This window comes from Callospermophilus lateralis, chromosome 19, assembly GCF_048772815.1.
Source record: "Callospermophilus lateralis isolate mCalLat2 chromosome 19, mCalLat2.hap1, whole genome shotgun sequence".
NCBI classification, from domain to species: Eukaryota; Metazoa; Chordata; class Mammalia; order Rodentia; family Sciuridae; genus Callospermophilus; species Callospermophilus lateralis.
Window position 1 is genome coordinate 16,886,759 of NC_135323.1, and position 27,941 is coordinate 16,914,699.

General features: G+C 51.4%; 1 protein-coding gene across 2 annotated transcripts in view; it reads left to right on the forward strand.

The window, feature by feature from the left end:
- Prkcb (protein kinase C beta) overlaps positions 1-27,941 on the forward strand; it is a 297,288-nt gene that overhangs the window by 229,223 nt on the left and 40,124 nt on the right. For both annotated transcript variants that reach the window (XM_077106018.1, XM_077106017.1), the window contains exons 10-12: positions 11,467-11,640; positions 25,095-25,186; positions 27,036-27,098. In XM_077106018.1, coding sequence (XP_076962133.1) covers positions 11,467-11,640; positions 25,095-25,186; positions 27,036-27,098 — 329 coding nt within the window. The remainder of the gene's footprint in view (positions 1-11,466; positions 11,641-25,094; positions 25,187-27,035; positions 27,099-27,941) is intronic.

The following is a 27,941-nucleotide window of genomic DNA, read 5'->3' on the forward strand; positions in this document are numbered from 1 at the left end:
CTCTCACTTTTTGAAGCAACTTTTTTTGAAACTGCTACAGGATCTTCATGATATCAGTAGCTTCCTCTTTCCTCCACAAATAAGAATCCAGAAGGTTATCTTGTGATTTCAACGGTATAAAGACAAATATATTAATATCATATATCAAAACATTTACTTCAACCTTAAAGTTCATTTTTCCATTTGGATTTTTTTTTTTTTTTTGGTACCAGGGATTGAACTCAGGGGCACTCAACCACTGAGCCCCATCCTTGATCCTATTTTCTATTTTATTTAGAGACAGGGTCTCCCTGAGCTGCTTAGCACCTCACCATGGCTGAGGCTGACTTTGAACTCGCCACCCTCCTGCCTCAGCCTCTGGAGCCGCTGAGGATACAGGCGTGCGCCACCGCACCTGGCTCCCTTTGATTTTTAAAAGAAATTAAAGCGCCTCCATGAGCTCCTGCAAAGACAGCGACCCCCAGCCCTGCCTGTTGCGCTCCTGTTCTGCACACCAGCATCCCCACCCCGTACCCCTCGGCAGCTTCCTCCCCAGGCTGAAGTCCCCGGAATCCAGTGCTTCTCTGGCAGGCTCTGTGGTCACAAGAGAGCAATCCAGAGCTCCGAGCCCCAGACTGCAGCATGTTCTACCAGAGCCAAGTGCAGCCCTGGATTTCCACAGGAGGAAAAAAAAAAAAAGAAAGTGCCTGAGGAGATTAAAAGGCAGTTTAGTGGGTAGCAGTAACTAAGGGCTTCTCTAAAGCTTTGAACTCCAGTTGTGGGAGTCTATCCTAATTTTAATCTCATTAGCCGCATGTCTCCACACACTCACACACACGCGCACACACACACACACACGCACACACGCACGCACACGTTAGGCATGTTATGTAACCTACAGACAAAAGCACTTCCCGGCTCCTCAATCGTTTTGCTCTCTATCTTCCTGCACCATACGGCGGATTCCTTCCTCTAGTGGCTCACAGGGAGCTCAACGTCGCTGCTACCTGTTCCCTTAACCCTCTGGCAGAGAACCTTTCGACGTTTGCTGTCTGTGTCTAATTCCCAAATCTGGACTATCCTGGAAACCTAAAACCCCAGGAAGGGGACACTGCGGGGCCCCGTGGCTTCGGGATCCGTGGGGTCCCGTTAGCTGTGCCCCAGGAGGAGGGTCACAGGAAGGAGGAGGGGAGCCCACCCTGGGAAAGCAGATGTGGCCTGGTCGCTGTCTCTAGGAGGAGGAAGACAGGGCCCATTTGGGACGTAGGCCAACTTGGGAGTTCCCTTGGTGTCTGTCTGTGTCTGCTGTGAAACGTCGCCTCCTTCTTGGCGGGGGGAGACATCGTCTCTGCCACAGAGAGAGCAGATCCTTGCAGATGGCACCAACCGGCCCCCGGGGTAGGCATTCTGCCCCCACAGATGTAGGTGGTTCCCAGGGGGACAGGTGCCAGGGTCCGTCACATGGTGCCCTGGCCTCCTTGGGGGGATGGATGCCGTGTCTTGAGCCCTGGGAGCTCATCTGAGTGTCCACAGGGTGCTGCTCATCTAACCTCGACGGAGGTCTTACGAGGTAGGCTCTGCGACGCTCCCCACTGAACAGAGGAGGAGACGGAGGCAGCTGTACAAAGGGAGCACCCGATTCACACCCCGGGAGGTGCACAGCCCGCCCCGTACCCAACGCCATCCATTTCTGCCTGGAGAAACCCGTTCCCCATCAGCAGCGTCTGCAGCTTCCACTGCAGAGAGAGGCTGCTGCTCCCGAGGCTGATCAGACGTGGGGAGGCCACGGCGTCCTTTGTGCAGCCTAATTGTCCAAATGAGTGGCAGACCCGCGTCTTGTGGTAAAAGGCATCCGTTGCTGGCTTGTTTTTCCAGGAACCCTCTAGAACACAGTCAAACTAGATCGGCTTTTATTTTAACCAGCCGGCTTTGTCAAACACGACTCAAAGAAATCGCACTAAGCCATGCGTGTCACCAAGGTTCATTCTGTTTTATTTATTTACTTTTTTTTTTTTTACCCCTTGATTTTATTTTTCTTTTGTAGTGAGAACACTAACGACCTGCCTCAGCGTAGTTCAGCGACACAATGCAACATTATTAAGGCGACTTACCCTGCCACACAGGGAATCTCCAGTGCTAATCAATCTTACAGTGGAAACTCGGTATCCAACCCCTGCCCCACCCCACCCCACCCCACCCCAAGTCCTTGTCCGCTACCTTTCTACTTTGTCTTTTCCGACTATTTTAGATTTTTGCAGGGAAGCCCTTGTCTTTCTGCACCTCGCTTCTTTCCCACTTAGCAGCAGGTCCTCCAAGTTCACCAGGGTTTATTTTTAGCCCAGAAGAACCCTTCGATACCTAAGGATGGATAAATATCAACTCTGTCGAGGTCACCGATCAGAGCTGATGGATAACATCCCAGAGTGTGGGATAAACGGTCATTCTTGGGGCGTTTTCTTATTACAAGCCAGAGAGACGTTTCTCCTTTTTAAAATATGTTTATGAGTGCGTGGTTCTGACGCCGTCGTGGCCTGTCGCGATCATCCACGCATGGAATGTCATGGCCCATCGTAGCCCCCGAAACGCCCCCTTTCTCTCTCCCCCTCTCTCTCTCCCCCTCCCCCTCCCCTAGGCCGCTCTTCCTTCTATTGATTGATTGATTTCTTCTGAATCGGTGCTTTGGAGGCAGACATCAAGGTGGAACTCGCGGTGCCGCATTCGAACGTGTCCGGGGCATACTCGGGTTCATTCCTTCTCTAGCTCCTCTCCTCTCCCATCCCTCCTCCCCTCTCCTCTGTCCTCCTCCTCTGCTCCACTAGAGGTCAGAACAAGATAAAGAAAAAATAATAATAATAAGGGGAGTTGGAGGAATCCCAGGAGAGTAAGCCTTCTTATCAGACCCGACCCGATCGTCCTTGGGAACACCTGAGCAGGGGCAGGGCTGCCCAGGTCTAAATCTCTCCACGCCCGCTCCTCGCTTTCCAGTGGTGGGGCGAGTCACTGTTACCCCAGACTCATGGGACCCCAGGAGACCTCCAGGAGCCGAGTCCGATGCAAGCACACGAGAGTCTTTATTGCAAGCTCCAGCCTGGACTCACAGCCGTTCCCAACACGGCGGTCCCAGGAAGTGAGCTCCGGTCCTCAGTTTAGTGAGGATTTATAGGCTTTAGGGGGGTACTCTATGCGTCACAGCGTCACACAGCAAATCATTCCACACCGCGGGAAAGTCACACAACAGCTGTTAACACTGATTAGCACATTCACTGTGGGAACAAGGTGGGTAGGGTGATGGGTTAGTACAAGAGGGGGACTCCTTTGAACTGATTGGTTTAGGCCACGAGGGGTGTACCTGCTGAACTACGTGGTTTCCCAACTTGTTACCAACCACCATAAACTACTGGGGGGCCATCTGGCATCCCAGGTATTTCCCTGTCTCATGCTGATTGGTGGTTGCTAGGGGGTTGCTATGGGTCCCCACCTAGCCTGACTGAGTCAGGGACACCTGGCACCACAGACCTCTTCTGTTATTTACAGACAAACAACTCAGCAGGTGGGTATGGGCCTAGGAGTGCTCTGTGGGTTTTTCCCAGGACCAGGGTCACGCCCCCTTCCTTGGACAGGCCTTGAGGTAGAAGCTGCTATTGTTTATTTATTTTCAAAAATGGAGTCACATCAGTTTGTCACCACCTCTTCCAAAGGCGCAGGGACATTTGCTTAATAATAGCGAGTCTGTGGGAGCCTGGGGTGACTGGCCAAACACACCTCCCTTCTAACCCTCCTTTTACACTTCCCTGACTTTGACGGCTCCGGGGCAAAGGACTCTACCTGATTACATCTCAGGTGTGACGCGGCTTCATTTCCAAATGCAACTTGCCACCCTGACCCACCTCTGAAACGCAAGACTGGGGTGCCCGCCGCACAGCGAGTCTCGGTTCAATCCGGAAGGCCTTTCGTAATACTGCATCGTGGAAGGACCCAGTGACAGCCAGCGTCTGAGTGGATTCTGCATGGCGGGGACAGATCGCTGCTCTTCTTTTCATCTAGTGAAAGGGAAGATTCTTTCCAAGATGCGATTCGGTCCCCTGCGGATCTACGCTATCAACTCCCAGGGAGCGTTGTTCTCCCCCATTATATCACTTTTCAATTTTTCCTGAAGTATGTCTTCAATAAGCAAAAGTCTGTTCGGTTTGCTTTCTGCAAAACAAGCTATTAGAAGCCCCCAATCATTTCTAGACTGTGAACTTCTCCCTGCGGCAGGAGACAAAGGCGTGGACCAAAGTTTGAGCCATAGAAATAGGCTTGGTAGAGTCAGGGCCTCCAAGATGACCTAGAACATGGCGGGATATCGTCTCCAAAGTCAAGGTGAAGCCACACACAACATGGGGGACCCCGTCTGCTGAGTTTTTACTGGTATCTTATGCTCTGAACATGAGTTTGACAAGGGAATCCTCATCCTGGTCCTAGAATTGATGGGCTCCTGTCCGTGTTCCGTCCCCATCCAACAGGCTGTAAGAGCTCTAGTTGGAATAGCGTTCCCTCTTACCCCAGGTCTCTGGTCATCAAGGGCAGGTTCCTGAAGCCCAGAAGTTCCTCATCCTTGACCCAGTCTGCAGGACGGCTCTGGCCAATCTGCAGGTCAGCCAAGATGAGTTGGGGAGTGTCTGAAAACCAAAGCTCCCCTTCCTTTTCTCTCCCCTGCCATTTTTAGAAGTTGGTAGGTTTTCTGTGGATTCACCCAGGAGAGTCCTGCCTGCTACGGAGCCTGCTTATCCCTGTGGGAGGATCCTCTTAGTGTCCCCTGGAGGCTCCTGCCAGCCCCGCCTCTAAGTACAGAGTTGGACCTTGCCGTTCACTCAGGGCTCAGTATGAGAGCCTCCTCGAATATGGATTCTGCAGAAATGTTGTTATGTTTCTCCAGTTCACGGTCTGCCTTTTGCTTGTGGAGAACATGGGCAAGACTCCCTTATACCCACGGAAGGACCTAGTACACCCTTCGTGTTAGTCTCCGTAAGTGTTGTGTGATAATTATGTTCTGTAATAATCATGGCTGGCTGCTTGCCAGGCACCGAGTTTTACTTGTGTTATGGCTCGTCATCTTGCAAGAACCCTTGGAAGAAGAAAGTATCACTGGGTGCAGTGGCGCACGCCTGTCATCCCCTGGCTCGGGAGGCTGAGGCAGGAGGATCACAAGTTCAAAGCCAGCCTCCGCCACTTAGAGAGGCCCTAAGCAACTTAGCGAGATCCTATCTCAAAATTAAAAAAAAAAAAAAAGAAAAAAAGAAAAAGAAAGAAAAAAGAAAAATTCAAAAGGGCCTGGGGATGCGGCTTTGTGGTTAAGCACTCCTGGGCTCAATCCCTGGTGGCACCCCTCCCCCCCAAAAAATAAAATATCCTTTTCCCCTTTATTGGATAAAGAAACTGAGACCTAAAGAAGTGGAGTCACCTGCCTAAGAACACAGAGCAAAGCACTTGATAGTGTGAGGATTCGAACTCACGACTCTAGCGCCCGAACTTGTACGTTACATATAAATGTCCAGATCATTAGACTCGGTTGGTGCCTGAACCTCACTCTCGCGTGGTAGGTCCGATACCTGCCATGTGGTAAAGATGAGGGTGCGGAATTTAACCTTCATGCTGGAACCAGGCTGCATCCAACTTTCTCTGAAAATCTTTCTCCCGGGGGTGAGTGCCCTTGGAGGGCAGGTGGACAACATTCAGGCCTCTCTCCAGCTCCTGATGACTTCGCCTCCCCATGGCCTGGGACGAGCTCACCTCCCCATCCTCCCCCATTGCAGTCTGGGCCTGGCACAGGAAGGACCCAAATATTTAGAAGATTCTGATCTAATGTGTCTGGAGTGTGGCCCCAGCATCGGCTTCACAAAGTTCCACAGGGAATTCTAATGCGCAGGCTGGAGCAACAGCAGCTCCCAGCGAACAGGCGATTAGGTGAGGTAGACCCAGGGGAAGCGTGGGGCGGGGGGGTAGGGAAGAGGCTGCATTTGCTTTAAATCTCAGAGTCCAGCTGCTCTGAAGTAACCTCTCCTGGTCTTCAGAGGGGTTGCTGGGTGAAACCCAAGCAGGAGACAGCTCCACAGAGCCATGGGATTCTAAGACAGGAGGGGGAGCCACCCGAGAGTACCCTAGCCCTGCACCCAGCCTTGTCCACAGCCTGCTCCCTCATGTGCTGGAATGGGAGAGGAGGAGAATGGGGTCTCAGTGTCCCCCAAGGCTGACACGATAAGCATGAGTTTGAACCTGACCTCTTCCTAGTTGTGTGGACAAAGAGTCCTTCAGGCAGGAAACCTGAGGGCAGGGACCCGGAGTGATGGGACTTTGTCCTAAGGGCCGTAGGAAGACAGGTGACGGTCCTCAGAAGGTGGGGTGACATGAACTCATTTGGGATTTTAGGAAAATTGTTCTTTTTAGTGATACAGACAGTAGAGCATACTTTGACATATTTCTGCTAACATGGGGTACCTCTTGTTCTAAGTAGGACCCCAGTCTTGTGATGGTACCTGATGTGGAGTGACACTGGTGGTGTATTTATGTACGAACACAGGAGAGTTAAGACAGATTCATCCCACCGTCTTTCCTAGTCCCATCAGCCCCCGCCCCCATTCCCTTCATTTCCCTTTGTCTAATCCACTGACCTTCTACTCTTCCCTTCCCCCTTGTTGTGAGTTAGCATCCGCACATCAGAGGGAACATTTGAACTTGGCTGATTTCACATGGTGGTCTCCAGTTCCATCCATTTACTGGCAAAGTTCATAAAGTTATTTTTTTAATGGCTGAGTAATATTCCATTCCATTTTCTCTCTCCATTTATCTGCGGAAGGGCACCTAGTTTGGTTCCATAGTTTAGCTATTGTGAATTGAGCTGCTATAAACATTGATGTGGCTGTATCGGTGTGGTATGCTGATTTTTAAATCCTCTGGGTATATGCCAAGGAGTGGGATAGCTGGGTCAAATGGTGGTTCCATTCCAAGTTTACTGGGGAATCTCCATACTGCTTTCCAGAGTGGTTGTGCCAATTTGCAGTCCCACCAGCAATGTATGAGTGAACCTTTCCCCCTATATCCTCACCAACGTTTATTGTGACTTGTATTCTTGATCATTGCCCTTCTTGATTGGAGTGAGATGAAATCTTAAAGAGTAGTTTTAATCTGCATTTCTCAAGTTGCTAGAGATGTTGAACATTTTCTCATATATTTGTTGACCGTTCGTATTTCTTCTTCCGTGAAGTGTCTGTTCAGTTCCTTGGCCCACACATTGATTGGGTTATTTGGTTTTTTTGTGGTGTTAAGTTTCTTGAGTTCTTTTTATATCCTGGAGATTCATGCCTTATCTGAGATGCAGGTGGCAACGATTTTCTCCCATTCTGAAGACTCTCTCTTCACACTCTTGATGGTTTCCTTTGCTGGGAAGAAGCTTTTTAGTTTGATATCATCCCATTTATTGATTCTTGATTACATCGGAGGAAAGATAGCCTCTTCAACAGATGGTGCTGGGAGAACTAGAAATGCATATGTAGCAGAATGAAATTGAACACCCCCCCACACCCTGCCCAAAACTCAACTCCAAGTGGATCAAGGACCTAGGCATTAGATCAGAGACCCTGCGCCTACTAGAAGAAAATGGAAGCCCAAATCTCATCATGTCAGCTTAGGGACAGACTTCCTCGACAAGACTCCAAAAGTGTAAGAAGTAAAATCATTAGTTTTGAAAGCAGCATCCTTCCTACTCTGTGTGCAGGGTAGAAGGATCACGCAGGCGGGGAGCGAGAACAGTGGCTGCAGAGAAGCAATTAGAGGCAGTTGCAGGAAACCAGGCTGAGGATCCTTGTGGCTCTGATTAGCTGGGAGTTTGGATTGGGCATATATATATTTCGAATATAGAGCTAGTAAAACCTAATGCATTAGCAGAGAAGTGTAAGAGAGGTATTGAGAGTAACTCAGCAGGACCTGGGACTTTTGGGCGAGTGTCTGTGAATGTTGGGGTGATGTGGGGAGCAGAGCGTTTGCCCCTCACAGTCTCTGCCTTGTTACTTTAGTGAGCAAATATGGACCCCCCCCCCCAGTTCCCTTAGGACAAAAGTCCTTAACCAGTTGAAAACTGGACATTTGTGCTTTGTTCAAGGGTCACCTCTTGCTCCTTCTCTGGAAAGATGATACTGAGGTTAATCACTGTGGGTGGAGTAGAATTGTGTCCCCCCGCCCCACCCCTCCAAAAATAAAATGCACGTTCAAGTCCTAACCATTGATCTCTATGAAGGTGACCTTCTTTGGACAAAAGGTCTTTGCAGATGTAGTGAAGATGAGGTCATACTGGATCCGAGTGGGCCCTACTCCAATGGCTGGTGTCCTTACACAGACACAGAGGGGAAATACCATGTGGAGACAGAGGCAGGCATCGAAGTGACATGTCTATTAGCCAAGGATCTCTGGCAGCCACCGGAAGCCAGGACCCACGGAGCCCAGTCTCCCTCAACGTCTTCTGCCAACACCTGGATTTTGGACCTGATCTTCAGAACTCTGAGTGGCTTCACCCACTCAGGTTCTTCTTCCTTGTTAGGACCACCCTAGGACACGAGTCCAACCCCCCGGTGTGAGGTGTCCATCCTGCCAGGCTGAGTGCAGGCCCGTGGTCTGCACACATGATCCCCCAGAGCTCCCTGGGCACCACCCAGAGCGACGTCTTGCTGCCATCCTCCATTTTTACAGATGAGGAAACCGAGGCTCCCAAGACTCAAGGGGACAGCCCCAGGTTCACCCGCTGAGGCTGTGGGAGAACTCGGGACCCACCTCTAACACCCACCCAAGTCCATGCCCTAACCACTGTGGGGCACTCCCCCTCCGACCACGGTCAGGGACAAAGAATTCCAGGCACGCACTTCGCCACGGTGGGGGGATTCGCCCGGCAAAGTTCATCACAACCAACTTCTTTCCAGCCAGGACTCCCTGGGCTACTTTTCCTCTGTTTTATCTGCTGCCGCTAGAGTTCTGGTATTTATCACGTCTCTCCCCCGAGAGGCTCTTGGGGAGCAGATGTGGCTGGGAATTTGATAAGAACATCGGCTTCAACACATCCTCCCAATCTGTTTGGAATCCTGGCCCTGGAGATGGCGGGACAGCTGAGCAGACAGCCCACGCCCTCTGTGTTGGTATTCAGGCTTCTGGGAGCTCTCGACAGACCGTGCGAGACAATTAATAAAAGATGATTTCCACTCAGAGGAGCATTTTAAGATGTGGTCATCGGCACTTTTCCTCTCCCGTGTCAACGTGAATGAAGTGTCTAGCATGGGCCAAGCATGCAGTTCGACTTTTTTTTTTTTTTTTTAATGCTAAGCAATAGTTTAGGGGATGGAGAAAACGTTAAAAAAAAAAAATGCTCAGGAATGATTGATGTTGGGAAAAAGTCTGTGCTGAAATAAGCCACACAGACATGAAGCAATCCCGAGCCCTGGGGTGGGAGTGGCTGATTGGGTCTCCGCGGATCATCAAGGTTATGGAAGGAGGTAACGTCGTTGGAGCTGAATCTCGGATTTTTCTGCCCAGAGGAAGAGCAGAGAAGAGGTGTGGCAGGCCGTGGGAACAGAATGTCCAAAGAAAAGCCAAGAACAAGCCGTGGTCCGGGCGTGGTTTGGCCTCGGGGAGCCCCGAGGACGTTGAGATGACCCAGTCCGCGTTCTGACGTTGGCTTAAGTGGCTTCAATCTCCCGGAGACTCGTCTGTTTGCCTGTAGGATGGGCATGTTGGAAGCACAAGTAGAAAGTCTCCCCTGGTCCCTGGAGGCGGGGGAAATTCTTAGCCGTTCTGTCCCATCTCCCTTCCATGCAGAGGTGACAATGGTCTGTCGAGACTGCCCAGTCCCCAGGACCCCTCTGCTCTGAGCCTGTGGAGGAGCAGGGGGTTCAGGGTGGTGGTGGGTCCCGGGGGATATCTGCACTGAGTCAGCTCAGCACCGAGCCCCTCACCCCCCACCATGGTCCTCCGGGGTCCCCTCAACAAAAGGCTCCTCATCCCCCATCTCCAGGGTCTCTCCCTGGGCTCATTCACATTCTGGCCAAGCCCCCCCCCCCCCCGCCTCCTCCCTGCCCGTGTGACAGCCCCCGCCTTCTTGGGTACCGGGCAGCAGAAAATCCTCCATCTGCATCGGATTCTTTACATCTCAGGACGGTGGCTTCCTCCTGTTGTTCCTGCTTTGGTGACAACAGCCCTTGGGTACCAGAGAGAGAAGGGAGGAGGTGGGAATCACAGTCCAACACTGTGCTCCCTGCCTGGTCCCCTGAGGATGGAATGGAGGCCCGGCAGCTGACGCCCATCAGACGGGCAGAGTTTACATTTTCTCGTGCTGCTGGGGAGACAGAGGCTGAGACAGAGGCTGAGGCAGAGGCTGAGACAGAGGCTGAGACAGAGCCTGAGGCAGAGGCTGAGACAGAGGCTGAGACAGAGGCTCTGGGCACACGTGCTCTGACTTCACCTTCAGGACAGCAGCAGAGCGCGGGGGCCGGGCTGGGCAGAGCGGCTGCCCTTTCCTCTCGTCTCCTTCTGCGAGTCGCTCTCTCTGGCCCCAGGTCCCTCTCGCATCCTGGGGTCCTCCAGCTCAGGCATGAGCACTGTCTTCCCTTAACCTCCTGAGCTCCTGGAGAGGGCCCTTCTGGCAACTCAGGAAACACAGTCAGACAGTCCTGGGTTCAAATCCTGGCCCTGTTCAAATCCTGGTGCGGCAGGTGACTTGCTCAACGATGCCTCAGAGTCCTGTAAAACGAGACTCATTCATAACGGCTCCGACCTCCCAGAGCCTGAGGCAGAGCAGATGGTAAGTGACGATGAAACCCAGTCATTGTCTCGGGTATTGATAATGCCCAAAGACGCGGCGGGGATTAATACCGCATACTGAATATCTGGACGCGGGGCACGTTGGAAATACTTCGATTGGATCGTTCCTTCCTCCAGGAAGCCTTCCCAGAAGCTCCCGGACCAGATTAGTTCTCTCCAAAACAGGGCCCTGCACTGAGCTTCCAAAGTAGCCTCTTGAGAATACCACCTGGTGCTCATGGTCCCCGTGGGCATGGACACAGCCAATGAAAACAATATCGCGCCTCTGAGCCACAGCCCCTCGTGGTGACCACGGTGCCTAGAAGGCAGCCCCAAGCCAACAGGAAGGGCTGTGGGAACGTCACCTTGATCGTCCCTGTAATTCATGCTTCAAAGTGTTCCTTCCTGTCTGGGGCTCAGGGTCGGGGAACGCGGAGGCTTGTTTCTTGCGACATCCCTTGCACTTAGCAGAAGGTGGTGCGATTGGATAAGTAGGGGACAAGCGTCCCAAATTCCGTCTGATCACTCACTCTCTCATTTAGTAGGTATTCATTGAACAGCTCCTAGGTGCCAGGAACCGTTGGGAGTGGATCTGGGTGGACGCCAGCCACCCCCAGGTGTCCCGGGGTCCCCTTCCTCACCGCCCTGATGTGCTGGCTCTCTCCGCAGGTCATGCTTTCGGAGCGGAAGGGCACGGACGAGCTGTACGCCGTGAAGATCCTCAAGAAGGACGTGGTGATCCAAGACGACGACGTGGAGTGCACCATGGTGGAGAAGCGGGTGCTGGCCCTGCCCGGGAAGCCGCCCTTCCTGACTCAGCTCCACTCCTGCTTCCAGACCATGGTAACTTGTCCTGTGGCCCTGGGCAGCCTCCCCCGGGGCCTCCCCAAGGCTTTGGCCAAGAAGCCACCTCAGGGACCCCCTCCCCCCTTAATGCCACAGCTGGGTCCTTCACACTCTAGAAGCCTGCAGCCGCGGGGCCAGGGGGGTCGGCTGCGGATCCTGCCGTGGTCACTGGGAAGCAGCAGGCTCCCCCCGAGCCAGACGCTGTCCAGGTCAGATAAAGGCACGCAGGCGATGGGTTTCATAATGGACAGAGCAGGGCCTTTTCCTAACAGCAAGGGGTGACTTGAGGACAGGGGACAAGGTCCACAAATACCTCTGGATGTTGCGTTGGGCCCTCCAGACCTTTCTGGATACATGCACAAGAGCGTCTCAGAGGGTTGCCTGGGACCTTTGCATGGGTGGGTGGGGGGCTTGCCTGAGACCACAAAGCAGAGAGGACAATGGAGACTGGACACCGTGTCCCAGGCAGAGGCCATGAGATCACAAGGAGACATCCCCGCAGTCCCCGCCAGGCCCTGCATTCCAACCCCACCTTCAGGAGCCAGAGAGATCCTTTTAAGCAGATCCTCACCGGGTCTCGGTTCCCATTCGACTGTGGTCTCGCAGCCAAGAAAGAAGCGCCCGGAGCCCCGTGCGAAGAGGTCTGAGCTCTAAGGGTCCTTCCATACGAATTCTGACTCTCTCCCATTCTCCGCCTCTGTGATTCCAGAGCCCTCGCGCCCTGTGGGATGGGATGCTTTTGCATCGTGCCCCTAATTTAAATCTCTCACCTAGTGATTCCCCCCAGTCCCTTCTATTCTGTGATCTGCGGAGGGTCCCGCTGTTTCAGAGGTAGCATTCCACCATCTGGGTTTTCGTCTTGAAACCCCTTTGCGCGCTTGGTCTGTGCTTTGAGTTTCCTGCCGAGAGGCAGCTGGGGCTGGTGACTCGGTGGCCAGCCGTCGGCCCTCAGTACCCAGGTCCATTCGTTCATCAGGTCTGCAAGACGGTGGTCCCCTGATTCTACCCTTTCTTCTTCATTGACTAAGTGGAATGCTTTTTATAAAGAGAGGCTCCCCCTCGCTGATTCCCCGGGAGGCCCTGTTCTCACAGGAAGGGCTCCTGCTTAATCCTTTCCCTTTGTTGAACACTTTTCAAGATAAGGAACTGGTTCACTATTGTGCTCTAAGGGGGACGGAAAGTTTGCTTCTAAAATAAATTTTTTGAGTAAAAGAGCGGGGGGAGTCCCTGTAAGCAAAAACCTTCAGTGAGTGTCTTGCCAAATACCCAGGGAGAAAGAGGTCACCTGGCTCTAGCCCACATCCCCAGCTCTGCCTTGGAGAAAGAAGGCCTGCAGATGTTCAGGTGGGAGTCAGCAGGACTTGAGCCCCTAGGGTGGAAACCTCGGGTCTCCCTCTCTGCTCCGCCTCTTTTCCGTGGGTGGTCCCCAAATTGACTTGGACATCAACCAGCAGATGACGGACAGTCCCGACCTGGTAAATGGGGTAAGAAGGAGACCTTCTCAAAGGAGAGGCCGAGAGTACTTGGAGATGCAGCTTTGGATTTCCGTTGGCTGGGTCGAGAGGGAAAGGAATCAGTCATTTGTGACTAATATCCACTGGAGCCTGGCCTCTTCCTTTGTGACTGACTATTTGGAACACGGTCACAGAGAGTGTTCTGAAGGTCTTTCTTTGAGCCTGGTGCTGCTTTTTGGCGTTGACGAGGTAGGCCTGGGTTCTCATGGGAATTGTGTGGGCCCGGACTCCTTCTCAAGGAATGTCACCAATTGCCAGTAGCAAGAAGCCCCAGGAGCTGAGGGAGCCTGGCTGGGGAAAGGACGGGCACCCTCTCCATGTCCACCTCACCTGAATGCTGCACATATGCTCACGGAGTGAAATACCCCAAATTAAATGATTTTTTCTCACTTTTTTTTTTTTTTTTTTTTGGCCAAGCACATGTATTTTAATTTTGCATATATCACATTCATTTTCAAGGACTTATAATAGTGCCTACTCTATATGTGAGGCACAGAGCTGAGCCACACGTCAACTCTCAGATGGATTCTATTATCATCTGCATTTCATAGAACAAGGTCCTGAGGTCACTCAGGTAGTAAGTAGTTCATGTCGGGGGACTGCGATTTGAACCCAGGCAGTCTGGCCTAAGGGGCCTTGCTGTAAACTGTCACACGATGAAGTCGTGTAAGTGTAGGTCACCTGGCTCCTCCTGTACCTGACACACCTGGGGTGGCTTCCCCAACAGACTGCTTGCCTCCGGGCCCCACCCTGAGCTCTAACCGAGACTTGCTTGCCTCTCCCCTGCTCAGTGAAGCCCCACTGTGCCTCTGCACCTTGGTTTTTCCATCTCCGGAGTAGAACTGACTTTCCGTGGTGAGCATCTATCATGTGTAGGTCTTAAAATAAAAAAAAAAAAGTTTCATTCCAGCCACCCGGGAATCTTGCAGTGGAAGGGATTAACCAGGATCCAATTTCGCATATAAAAGGCTCAGGGGTGCCCAGCCCTGGCTCACCAGCCCATTGTACTCAGCACCCAGGCTTTGGTGAGCATAGCAGGCTGCGTCACCGCCAAGTGACAGTGCTACAAACCAGACCCAAACAGCGATGAGCTCTCCAGTGTGTGTGGCACGCCATGCTGAACCTTCTCTTGTAGGATCACATTTCACCCTCCCAGCGTCTCTGTTGGAGAGGTCCCCTTACTAACCCCGACTCACAGACAGGAATGCTGACAGTCAGGGAAATTAAGTCACTTAGGCACTGTCCACCAGTCGGTCAGCGGTGCAGCAAGACTCCAGGACCCAATCCCGGAAGCCTCTGCTGTCCCTCCTGTGAGGTATCTGCCCTCTGCTGTCTCACAGAATATTCCCACTTCCACGATCCCATCTTATCTTTGCAAGGACGTTCTGAGTTACCGTCCACATTTCCGTCCACAGGAAAACCAACCAAAGCGGCTCAGCTTTCAGGGTTGGTAAGTGGGAGCCCAGAGCTGAGCCAGCTTCCCAGTGGCCCTTAGGATGATTGTCTCCCTACTCTGTCACTCCCTGCTCCCACATCCTACTGGGATGTTGCAAGAGTCAGGTGAGAGTTTTTCTCCCTGGGAGTGATTTTGAGCTGGGGAGTGGGGGGGGGGGCGTGCTGCAGACACGTGAGGCAAACCATGGTTCCTGTGGCTCAAAAGACGCAGGAAGGCCCACGAACATGGCCCTGTGGCTCACCTGCTGGAGAGCGGACGCTGATTTATTATTTCAATGCGTGTTTATTTGTTGAACTAAATATGTCAGGCCCCAGCTGTATCACCATCAGGGGCACGACAGGGGACAACAGAGATAAAGTCCCTGTTCCCTTGGAATTTACCTTCTAGCGGGGGAGACAGAGAAGCCACCGCAGCAGCAGGAAGTCAAGGGGACGGCGGTGGCCGGGCTGGGCTGGCCAGGTGCTGTTTTTGATAGGATCATCAAGGAAGGTCTCACTGATAAAGATGGCATTGGAGCAGAGACCACAGCAAGGCACGCGGGCTCTCTGGGGGCAGAACAGTCCCAGCAGCAGGAGGCGTGAGTGTGAAGGCCCGAGGCAGGAGCCCGCTCTGTGCGTTTGAAGAGCATGAGCCAAGGCCGGTGTAGCCAGAGCGATTGTCATTTTGTATCCTGTGACCCAGAATTCCTATATGAATCAGCTATCTCCAAGAGAATGACAAATCTAGTAGACATGCTGCCAGTTTGATATGTTTTTTTTTTTTTTTTTTTTTTTAATTTTCGCCGGAGACTTAGAATTCGGAAGATTAAAATAGATAAAAGCGAGACATCCAGCAATGCACGAAGCGGATTTTTTTCTTTTCCATTCTTAAAATGATGTGAATTGAGTGATTTAAAAAGTTGCTTAGAAGAACAGTGTTACGTCAGAAATGTCCTTATGTGGGATTGAGAAAGGTCTTTCCAAAATGGATGTGGGAGAGTATCAATAGAAAAAATGGAGTCGATTGCACGCTATTTAATATATTATTCCAAATGGGCTCAGATTGAATATGCACGTGGGAAAGAACCAGAAGGGTGCCTGTGTAAGCCAAAATATTGATTTGATTTAGAGAGGGGTTTGTGGGTGATTGTTTTCTCTGTGAATTTAAATTATTTCAAAAGTTTCTATAATAAAGCACATTTTTTTTTCTTTTTTTTGGTACTGGGGATTGAACCACTGAGCCCCATCCCCAGCCCTATTCTGTATTTTATTTAGAGACAGGGTCTCCCTGAGTTGCTTAGCGCCTCACCATTGCTGAGGCTGGCTTTGAACTCGAGATCCTCCTGCCTCAGCCTCCCGAGCTGCTGGGATGACGGGTGTGTGCCACTGCACCTGACTCTATAATAAAGCACTTAAGAAAAAAATTTTTTTAATGTGCCAGAAGCTGGCAAAGTTAATACCTAAGTATGTGCAAGAGACTTCAGAAGGGAGTTGAATTTTTAGAGAATTGTTGATTACCTGATTTTAGCCAAACAGGCTTAGGCAAGTGGCCTTGGAACACACAGGGTAAATAAGTGCTCTTAGTTAGATGAAGCTGGTCCATGATTACCGGCTGCAAGACCTTTAAAAAGCCACTAAACAGTTGCAAATATTGGTTTCATCATCTTTAAAGTGGGCATAATAAGTGAGGACTCAAAGACACCGTGGATAACATACAATAACCATTAAACGGAGGTTGCTTCTATGATTAGAGTTGGGCTGGGGGCACTCTGCTGTACAGGCACAAAAGAAAAAAAAAAATGTTGTTCCCTGCAATTTTTCTGCAGTTTTTTTTCCTCAGGGACAATGTCAACCAGGCACATTCATGCAATTTCCCAACTGCCAGTAGGCACAGGCAGTTAAGTTTCTTCAGCAAAACATCTATTTTAACTGTTTTCTTTTCAATTGAACATATGCACCTCTTTTTTTTTTTTAAATAGAATTAGATTTTATGAGTCATTGAAGGACAGAAGTTACTTCCTCCCCATATTTTGCTGCTGCCACGGGCCCAGCCATAACTCAGCTGCAAGGCATGCTGGGAGAAGCATCCACCCAGAATGCGGGAGAGGACAGGGAAAGGGAGGAGGAGGAGGAGGTCCACGGGTAGAACGGGCCCCTGCTGGCACGTCCCTTGAACCCCAAGAGCACCTCCCCCACCAAACTAGCTCATGCCAAATAAATAAAATAAAAAGGACGTATCTCACCAGAGAAAAAGCAATGCAAAGGCCAAAGTGTGCCTGAGTCCCATGAGAATTAGAACCTGTGACTCTGAAGCTGTCTGGGACAGATTTACCGTTCTTTCTTCTTGCTTGCTTTCTTCTTGGCTGTTCTCTGCTTAACACGACCTCCCTAGCCCCTTGCTTATCTGCCAGATGCCCTGAGTTTCAGCTCCCACTCATGGGAAGAGCATCGGATTGGTTCTCCCTGGGTCAGGTGTTTTCTCATGGCCCAGTCTGCTGCCGATTGGCTGGCTGCAGCTATCTCAGCAGGAACCTTGTAAAAGAATACTTGGTGCTCATGTCAGCAGGGGGTACCATCTCTTTTTTTTTTTGGCACTAGGGATTGAATCCAGGGTTGCTTGACCACTGAGCCACATCCCCAGCCCTTTTTATTTTTTCAGAATTTGAGACAGGGTGTGGCTGAGTTGCTTAGGGCCTCACTAAGTTGCTGAGACTGGTCTTGAACTTGTGATCTCCCGTCTCAGCCCACTGAGTCACTGGGATTACAGATATGCACCCCCACCCCGTGCCTGGCTAACCCTCTTGAATCCAAGGGAGCGATCAGGGTTGAAGTTGGACAGAGCCTCGGGGTACACATGTGGCATTTCAGGGCCTTTCAGGAGGGGAAGCTGGTTAGAACCTGGCAGGTCTTGGGGGCTTTCTTCAGCTAAAGCCACTCAAGGATCTTAAGCACAGGAAAGAAACCAGGAGTGCAACCCGGGCCTAGACGGCGGGGGCAGGTAGGAGTAGATACACCGCGGTTCCCTCTGCTTTGCATATTTATTTAATAATCAAAGGTTTGCAAGAAATTCAAGGAAGCAGAGAGGTCATCCTAGCCCTTGAGAACTTTGGTCGCCATGTGGAAAGGCGAGCAGGGATTGCTTGGTTCTACCAATGCTTCTATGGCTCTAAAATACAGCGAAAGGGAGGTTCAGTCTGCATCCGGGTCCGTGGCCACACACTGACTTCAGCAAAGCTCCGTGAGTTTGCATGAACTTGACGCGCATCATCGGATAGATCTTGGAAACACCCCACATGGAGGAGAAGCTGTTATTAGCCTACCTGCTTTAGGAAGGCAGGGGGAGTTTATGTAACCAATCCAAGGTTTCAGAGCAAGTGACTCGAACTCAGGACTCCCTGATGCCAGAGCCAGGGAGTCTTATCGACAGCATGACACCATTTCTCTGGAGGAATATAGGGAGCAACTTGAAGACTGGATGAGTTCACTGCCCAGCCTAGAACATTATTCAAGATCATTAACTAGACAAATTCTCACTGCCACTCACCTTAGCGCATGGTACACAGGGTGCCCACGTGGTTCCTGCTCCCTGCCCGTGGTATCTTATTAAAAAAGTGGCAGGTATGGCTTAGCATTGTGTCACGTGGGCATTGGGTCACACTCCACTGGACGCTCTCTTGGGGGGGCAACTTTCCTTACCCGCTCTGGGGGCTTCCGAGGACCTCTGCACATGACATCCCATCATTTGAAACCAAAACCTCACGCTCCGGTTTTTAGTTTGGGGAGATTCTGTCTCTTTCGCACCATGCGGCGGCGGTAGCCAGACATTGAAATTTTGTTCATTTACTGATGGGCTGTTAGAGATAAAGAAGAAAGAGGGATTTTAAATGCATTGAAGTCGCTTGGAGCTTCGAGGACAAGATGGGTAAGCGCGTAGCGAAGAATCCCAGGGACATAAAAGCAGTTCGGAAGGAAGAAGCCCTTTAAGGCTGAGCAGACTGGCTAGTTTAAAGAGAAAGCTGGTGAGTTTGCCTTTCTGAGCTTTTAATTGGAGATGACACAGGAACACCCACGTAGATACCTCCTGGAACCAGCTGGAGCCGACCAGAGCTCGGCAGAGAGGGAGAGGAGAGAGATATAAGTCAAGACTCTTCAGCCCGGAGAGAGGAGGGATGAAGCCCCGAGCTGGGTCGCGTCTCCTTTAGAAAACCAAGCCCCTGGCAGGGAGCCAAGCCGGACCCATCCCCACCCCATGCTCCCCACCCCATCCCCATTATGGATCAGCCTTCTCCTATCAGAAAAAAAAAAAAAAATCCGGCCTTTGGTTTTTGGGGATTGGCTCACTTCTCTGAGCATGATATTCTCCAGCTCCACCGGCTCACCTGCACATGCCATGATTTCATTCTCTTTGGATGCTGAGTGACATTCCACTGTGCATACATATACATTTCCCCCGTCCATTCTTCCACTGAAGGGCATCCAGGGGGGCTCCACCGTCCAGCCATTGTGAATCGTGCTGCTATCAACACTGAGGTGGCTGTGTCCCTGTAGGGTGCTGTTGTTAAGTCCTTTGGGTATAGTCCGAGGAGAGGGATAGCTGGGCCCAACGATGGTTCCATTCCCAGTTTTCCAAGGAATCTCCATCCTGCTTTCCGTATCGGCTGCTTTTTGGTTTTTTTACATGGTTGAATCCAGTGAAAAAAAAAACCTCATCCAAAACCCCTGGGTGTGATGATGAGAAAGATCCTCTGAGGCCCTGCAAGGATTTTCTAGGACGAGTGGAAAACACAGCCAACCAGGAGGTGGCGGAGGCCTTGGAGGCCGTGGGGAGAGGCCATTTGGTCACCGGAAGCCCCCGTGGTTCCCTGCTCCTGTCTCTCGTGCAATTGCTTTTATCCCAGGCTAGTCTAGATCCTGGTTCCCATTCCTTCTACGTTTGTTTCAACCAAGATTCTAAATGCCCCGAGGGCGAGGTCTGTCTCTTATTCATCGTGTTTCCCTTTAACACCGAAGAACCATGACTTGCAAACATAAATGCTCCGAGAACTTCTAGAACTCACTTCTCTACTGCAGATGGGCCCTAGGTAACTTGGTAGAGGTCTGGACATCAGTTGAGAGATGACTGAAATTCCATTTCTCCTTTCTCTCTCTCTCTCTCTCTCTCTCTCTCTCTCTCTCTCTCTCTCTCCCCCTCCCTCCCTCTCTCTCCCTCTCCCCCCACCCCCAGGGATTGAACCCAGGGGCACTTAACCACTGAGCCACATCCCCAGACCTTCTTAAATATTTTATTAGACACAGGGTCTCGCTCAGTTGCTTAGAGCCTCGCTCAGTTGCTGAGGCTGCCTTTGAACTCGCGATCCTCCTGCCTCAGCCTCCCGAGTGGCTGGGATGGCAGGAGTGCGCCACCGCAGCTGCCCTGTTCTCTCACCTTCTCATCCCTCACACACTCTGCCCGGTCCACCCAACCCTGGGTCCTTCTCTTCTGGAACGCCATGCCACCAGGGGCTCAGCCTGCTTAGTCGTATTTCTCACGCGACCCATGAAAACACCCAAATTACCAAGGTAAAAAAAAAAAAACGGACGGCGTCCATCGGCTACCTAAAATTGTCCTCTGTGCCGTTTTGGGAAACACTGGCATTTGGACACGTTTCTGGTCTCCCCCGCTCCTCTGGGGGAATCCTTTCCACTGGGCACCATGGATCATTCACAGTGGCATCTCTGGCAGTGGACTGGTGCCTGGCAGAGAGTGGGCATCATTAAACGTTGGTTCAGAAATGAAAGGGCGGTGAGGGGCCAGGCAGAAGCGCCCAAGGGCCAAAGCGCAGCCTGGGTGCAGGTCAGAGCTGATGGCCTCAGGGTCTGCTCACCTACGGGGAGTGGTCCACACAGACCAGAAACCCCTACCCACGGCGGAGCTAGCCCCCCATGTCGGCATCCCGACTAGTGAGTTTCGGGGGGCAAGTTGAGTTAATCCAAGCAGAAATCAAGCAAGTCAAACCTCTCCCTCCCTCTTCTCTCTCTCTCTCTCTCTCTCTCTCTCTCTCTCTCTCTCTGTGGCCGATGCCATCTGCTAGTTTTAAAAATAATTTTTAAAAGCAAGTGTTGTGGTTCTCTTCAATGTGCACCAAAGACAGGCGCTATTTTTAGGCTTGTTTTCTATCAGCACCCCCCACCCTCCCCGACCATAGAACCAGGAGCTGGGTGTCGGCAATTCTGGCTTCCCTGTCTGCATTCTGCCACCAACTTGTATGTGACCTTTTTGCAAATTTCATATGCTCTGGACTCTGAGAACAGGAGCGATTATTCCACCTCCGTCTCTACCTCTCATGAGGGATGTGGAGAGGGTGAAGTTGTACTGTGAGAGAGAGAGAGAGAGAGAGAGAGAGAGAGAGAGAGAGAGAGAGAGAGAAAATCATTTGAAAAAAACAGCTCAGGGCTCGTCCTCGTCACCTGTCAGCTTTGTCTCCATGTGTGGAATAGGAGTGGTCACGACGGCGGGTGGGAGAGCTCTCACCTGGCAGGCACGGGGTCCTGGGTTCTGAAGTGGACACAATTTTCCCCACGCCCAACCCCTCCTGCATTATGGATCAGCCTCCACTGACCATCAGAGAGAACGTTCGGCCTTTGTTTGGGGAGGGGATTGGCTTATGTGGCTTAGCGTGACATTCTGTGTCGTATAGACCTAATTAGAATAAATACATAAATAAATCTGATTTTTAAAAAAAAGCAAACAGAAATTTGAAATCCAAATCATCTGCATCTCCTGCACCACGAGGTATTCTTTTGTGAAAGGCGGGTTCGGGTGACACTGATGGGTGGGTGTGGCTGGGTCATGACGTGGAAGGTGGTTTGCTATCAAAACGGCAAAGCTCTGGTGAGGAGCTATCAAACCCGAAGAGCTGGGGGGGAAGTGGAGTGGAGGGCAAAGGTTCCACCCTGGAAATCGCTACGGGATCTGAAGCCCCAATCCTCGGCTGACTAACTGTGCCCCCCGCCCGGCTCCCTCCTCACCTGGAAACTCCACCTTCTTCCCCTGCGTATGGTGTCGACTCTGCTCTGCCCTTCTGCACTGAAGCTCTTTGGAGGGAGTCCTCATCCGCGTGTCCATCCATCCATCCCACGTCTCCCTCAGAACCTTGTGGGTAAGATTGCAACTTACCAGATAGACGACCTCGGGTAAGCCCCTTACCCCTTCTGAGTTTCAAATGCCATCTCCTTTTTGGAGGGGAGGGGTGAGGGGGTACCAGGGATGGAACTCAGGGCACTTGACCACGGAGCCCCATCCCCAGCCCTGTTCTGTATTTTATTTAGAGGCAGGGTCTCCCTGAGTGGCTTAGGGCCTCGCTTTGGCTGAGGCTGGCTTTGAACTCGGGATCCTCCTGCCTCAGCCTCCTGAGCTGCTGGGATGACAGGCGTTCCCATCTCTTAAATTAGGGATGATAATAATACAGGTCACATTGGGTTGTTTAGAAATGAGTGAGACAAAAATATACGAAGCACTTCGTCACCTATGGCGTGCCCTTAAGATGGTAGATATATTTCACCACGTGGTCCTTATAATCAGGCACTCCATACACGTTTGACAAATACTCATACGCTGGCTCATGAGTCTATAAAATAGAGCTCTGTGCACCTCAAAGATTTTTTTAAGTGGTGGATGGAACATTTATCATATGGCCAACATCGTGCTAGACACTTTCCAAATGCCATGTTATTTATTTCCCTCTGGGACAGGGGAAGAAGGTGGAGTTTCCAGGTGCGGAGGGAGCCGGGCTGGGGGCACAGTTAGTCAGCAGAGGATTGGGGCTTCAGATCCTGTAGCGATTTCCAGGGTGGAATCTTTGCCCTACACTCCACTTCCCCCCCAGCTCTTCGGGTTTGATAGCTCCTCACAAGAGCTTTGCCATTTTGATAGCAAACCACCTTCCACATCATGACCCAGCCACACCCACCCATCAGTGTCACCCGAACCCGCCTTTCACAAAAGAATTCTTCATGCCCCACCAAATGGGTCTAATGATCAGTTAAGGTGCAATGCAACTCGAGTTTGCTCAGCACTGATCTGGCTTCGATAACTCGATAACTCGGGCATCTTATCTGTGTCTCATTGATAGTCTGCAGCCGGGGGGCGGGGGCATGCTTGGTCTGAGCCCCTCACTGACTCTGTTAGGGATGGGTGCTGAGACCCTCTTCTTACAAGTGAAGTGATCAAAGCTCAGAGATAGAAAGGGACCTTCCCAAGCCCGCCCCTCTAGAAACTGGCACCAGGCTGCGGGCCTCCCATTTAGAGGCCCACTGGTTTCTGTTCATTTGCCCGGGTCATGTACACTGATGGCTTGCTTTGGCCAGCTGTGGTGCTGGCTAGTTGAGACACAGTGATAAGTAAATCTAACATGGTCCCTGGCTTTGTGGAACTTTCTGTCATACCTGACATTAGACAATTTTGGGGGACTTACGTGATCTGAGTCCCTCGTAGCCTCTCTGGCCTCCTCTCCCATCTTGCCTCCTCTCTTCTCTGATCACACAGTTCCCTGTGGATCCTAAAGCCCATCAGGTGCATGCTAGCCTCAGGGCCTTTGCACTGGCTGTTTCCACCACCCGATAGGCTCTTGCTCTCGATTTCTGCATAGCTGTTTCTATCACCTCCTCCAAATCTTTGCTGAAATATCTTCTCAGTAAGTTTTATCCTGAGCCCTTGATGGAAACTGGAAGTCTTTCCTCCATCCTTCATCCATCTGGCATTCCCAACCTTTTGATTTTTTTTTTTCCGTAGTACTTGATTCCCTTTCCCACTCTATATCATTTATATATCATGTCTAATGGGCTCTTTATCGAAGAAAGATAAAGACAAGGAGTTGTGGTTGATTTTGTTCCCTGATTCATTCCCCGCACCTCTAACCTGGTACCCAGGAGGGCTTCATAAATATTTTAAATTTAATTAGTGAATAAATAGAGAAAGAATCACTGGGTTAAATATATAATTACCAATTATGATGGGATGAGAGGGGGAAATAAAAAAAAAAAGCCCACAGAGGTTCGTGCAGGAACGTAACAGGCAGACCTGATTTAGATCGGGTGGGTTAGGGAAGTGTTTTTTTTAGGCTGAGAGAACATGAGCACTACAAATAGTCAGTGCAGACCCGCCATCGCAAACCCAAAGGAAGGCGCAGACCTGTACGGCGAACCCGAGCGCAAGTCTCCAGGAAGACGTGGGGCTGTGCATCCACTTAGCAGAACCGCCCTCAGGTGGAAGGACGGCAGGGATCTCGGGGTTCTGCCCGACTCATTGGAGCCCAGCTGGGGCTCTCTGACCTCCACTTTCCAGAGAGGAGGCCCAGACACCACCCGACCTCGGTGGATGCACCCAACCACCCGGAGGCAGATCAGCGTTCCCAAATAAACCCCCCTGCCGCAGAAACCTGCCCTCTTCCACTGTGCACCTACTAGGTGCTAGTCTCAGGACCAGGAACAGGCTCACACCGTGCGCGGAGGAGGACACAGCCCCTGACTTGAAGGATTTCACGTTCTCCCTCAAAGGACACGTTGAGCAAACTCCCAGAACGGGCTCCCCGTTTCTTTTTCTGGCCCCAATTCCCTTACCTCTCTCTGGACGGGTCTTTCTAAGCTACTGTTTCCCAGACTTTGAAAACGCATGCGTTGCCTGGGCTTTCCTAACCACTGGGTCGTCGGAGCTCACGGGCTGAAGGCAGCAGGAAGCATGGATCATTGCACAGTTTCTGTGGGTCAGGAGTTTGGGGGTGGCTTATCCACCAAAGATTCTGACTTTCGATCACAAATGAAGTTGCAGCTGCCGTCATGCTGGGGGCTGGGACCACAGCCCCCCCCCCCGCAAGGCTTAACTGAGGGTCTGCTTCCAAGGTGGTCCGCGCACACGATGGGGGAGCTGGTGCCGGCTGCCGGCTGCCGGTTGCTGGCAGGAGATCTCCACCCCTCACCCCGGGCACCTGTCCCTAGTGCTGTTTGGGTGTCTTCATGATGTGGCTGCTCTAAGGTCTTTTATGATCTAGTCCCAGAAATTGTGCCCCCTACTGGTTACACGATCCAGTCCTATTCATTGAGGGAAGAAGGTGCTATCCAAGGACAGGAGCAGCAGGGGACATGAACAGAGGCTGGCTTCCACAGCTACCTCCTACCCACAATATTATTTCCATAACGTTTCCCACTTTTTTGTTATAATTAACCTGATCCTAAACAGTCATATCAATTAAGCCGCAAGATTAGTGGGCTAATTATATTTTCCAGCCCAAATGAACTTAAAAAAATTGTAGTTATTAATTTTCAGAACGATTGCCGCTCCACCTAGCCTCCCTTGCGTACTTCCAATAGCGTAGGTTTTATACTCCGGGAGACGTGGAGCATGTGTCAGAGTCCTGGGGTGGGTTGATGGGAGGTGGGATCATAAATTCCAGCGAGTCCCTGCTTTCCTTCTGGAACCCGAGAAACCACAGGATGGTGACTTTGCCCTTTGGTTCTCTCTTTCTCCAGGATCGCCTGTATTTTGTGATGGAGTATGTGAACGGGGGCGACCTCATGTACCACATCCAACAAGTGGGCCGGTTCAAGGAGCCTCATGCTGTGTAAGGGGAAACTGGTGCTTTTTTTCCCTTGGAATAATGGATGGTTTGTTAGTTCCTTTGGGGTTTTCACCAAAGGAGGGACTTTGAAACATCGGGAGCTCCTTCTTTGTTTGAAGTACTTGGCCACAGGAAGAAGGTGTCCTCCTTAATGTGAGTGGCTTCTTTTGGCACCTGACACCAGCTGAGAATACGGAGTCCCGAAACCCACAGCTATTTCTTTCTCTTTAATTCTTGACCCTGATTCCGGAGGAAGGACTCGTAGCTTCCTTAGGGAATGTCGTTGGAGGTTCTGTTACTCTAGGCCAGGTCCTGGGCGTTCAACAAACATGTTCTCATTTAATCCTGACAACAACCCCAGGTGGTGGGGATCTCTGCTTTGCAAACAGAAACCAGAGAGGCTTTTGGAAACTTGCCCAGGGCTTCGTAGGAGCCTTCACTCCAAGGAGATGAAGGACCAGGAAAGGGAGACTGAGGCCAGGTTTGGATGAGTCTCTTTCGTCCCCCTCAGACGACAAACCGGCCGGACCTCTTCTTTTTAGAACAGAGATCGCTGCCTTTGTCCAAGCGAAGTAAGCCAGACACAGAAAGAAAAAGAAAGAAACAAAACTGCATGTTTCCTCATGGATGGAAACTAAAAAAAGAAAAATAAAGAACAAATAAAAATGTTGATCTGAACGTAGAAGAAGGATTACTAGGAACTGGGGAGGGGGGAAGAGGGGGCAGGGAGAAGAAGAGATGCACCTCTGTGTGTGTGGGGGGGGGCAGTACCTCAGTGAACCCATCCCTCTGTGCAATAAAGGGTAAATGTGTGGATATGTATTTTAAAGGACTCTGTGGATGAACAGAGACGTGGCAGGTCACAGGAATTAGCATCAGCACCAGTTCCTGGGGAGTTCCTTAGGATCTTATGGCCCCTCCTGAAGGCCCCCTAGAACACGTCTAGGCTGCCACCTGTCACTCGTGGGGCTTGCTGGCCCCTCACGTCCACCTGCTGAGCTCGGGAGCACCCTGTTGTGGTTGTGCTTGGGAATCAAGCCATTGGCCTCTCTTGGCACAAGTCTAATCAGACTGTAGCTCTCGTTCCCCTTTCATTTCTGACATCCATGGACCACAGGCTGAATTCCATTAGCCCAGGAGACGTATTGCCAGGGCTTAACCTCGCACCCCAGGACCCTGCCCAGCCCTCACGGCATCAGTGGGCTTCCTGGTTCTCTCAGATGCCCTTTCCGCCTGGCGGACCTTCACTGAGAAGTGATGCTCAGACCCATGTTGCTCCCAATCCTGGCTGTGCCCCCCGCCCATTGGTTATGTCATCTTAAGAGTCCGTCCCCTTAAGCCTCAATGGTCCTCATTAGAACAGGGAGGCACTAGTAGGGCCTGTAGCATAGGATTATGATGAGGATTACAGACCTCCTAATAGGACACTAGGCAGATGGGTGCTGGCTGTTGTTATTAAGATATTTTATCTGGGCCAGGGGTACAGCTCAGTTGGCAGAGTGCTTGCCTCGCCTGCACGAAGCCCCAGGTTCAAAAGATCTTATCATGTTCCAGCACCACCCAAAAAATTCAGAAAAAGGATTTTTTTTTAACTGGCCATAGTCTGAGACTCCCATTCCCCATCGGGACCATCAGAGCCCATGGGACCCTCCCACCATGCAAATGACAAACCTTTGCCTACCCCCAGTCTGTCCTCCTGGCTCTGGGGCCCCCCGTCCACCCATTTGTACCCTGGTGAGCTGGGCAGCTGACCATCCAGGGGAGACTTCAGTGCCCTACCCCTCCTTCCAGCTGCCCAGCAGAAGGTGTCTTTGAACTTCTCCCATCTCTCGTTGTCTCTTCTTCATTTCAGATTCTACGCTGCAGAAATCGCCATCGGCCTGTTCTTCTTGCAGAGCAAGGGCATCATTTACCGGTAAGCGCACCCGGCCCAGCGCCTCCCCGCCCCCTGCCTCTCTCTTCCACTGCTTTTAAAATTAGCACCCGCGGTGGGGGAGGAACCCTCCAGGACTAACTTGGGCATGTGTTCTGCCAGGCAGCTTCGCCCACTGCCCTGGCAAAGTTTGGGCAGCTCTCTGTGGTGACGGAAAAATCTTGATGGACTGTGTCACCAACAATCCAGGGCCCCTCCAACACGAGAGGCTTGTCCAGGGGGGCCCCCGGGGGCTTCTTCCTCTTGCCCGTGGACCCCCACGTTTGGGGGAGTACGTAAAGAATCTTGGTGGGCAGGACGTGGCGGATCATATCAGTCTGAAACTCTTTATTTTTTTTTTTCATTTAACGACAGTTTGGAAATAGATCTCTGAGTAGCACGCCCTGAAAGACAGGATTAAGTTCAGAACTTGGCATTTGCCAGTCTTTGGAGGAGCGAGCGTATGATCAGAGCTGTGTGAGTCGCACCGTTTTCTGTCCCATGCAAGGCCGACTGTGGAGCCCCAGGCTGCTGTGTGTCAGCGTGTCCAGAGTGGGCCATTCTCCTTGTGCTACATGGATGCATATGACAGAGACGGCAGGGGTTTGGGATGGTTTCTTATTGCAAGAGAGGGTGGCACGGGGCAGGGGGCTTCCAAACAGCACTTGGCGTGGTGAGGGTCTATTTAAAAGATGTCCAAGGGCCATGAAAATGCATTTTATTCATTCATTCTACTCTGTGCTAGGTGCTACTCTGGGAATACAGCAGGCAAGATACTGGACAAAACTCTTGCCTTCGTGGGGCTTATATATTAACGGTGGGAGACAGATTCGTGTATCAGAATAG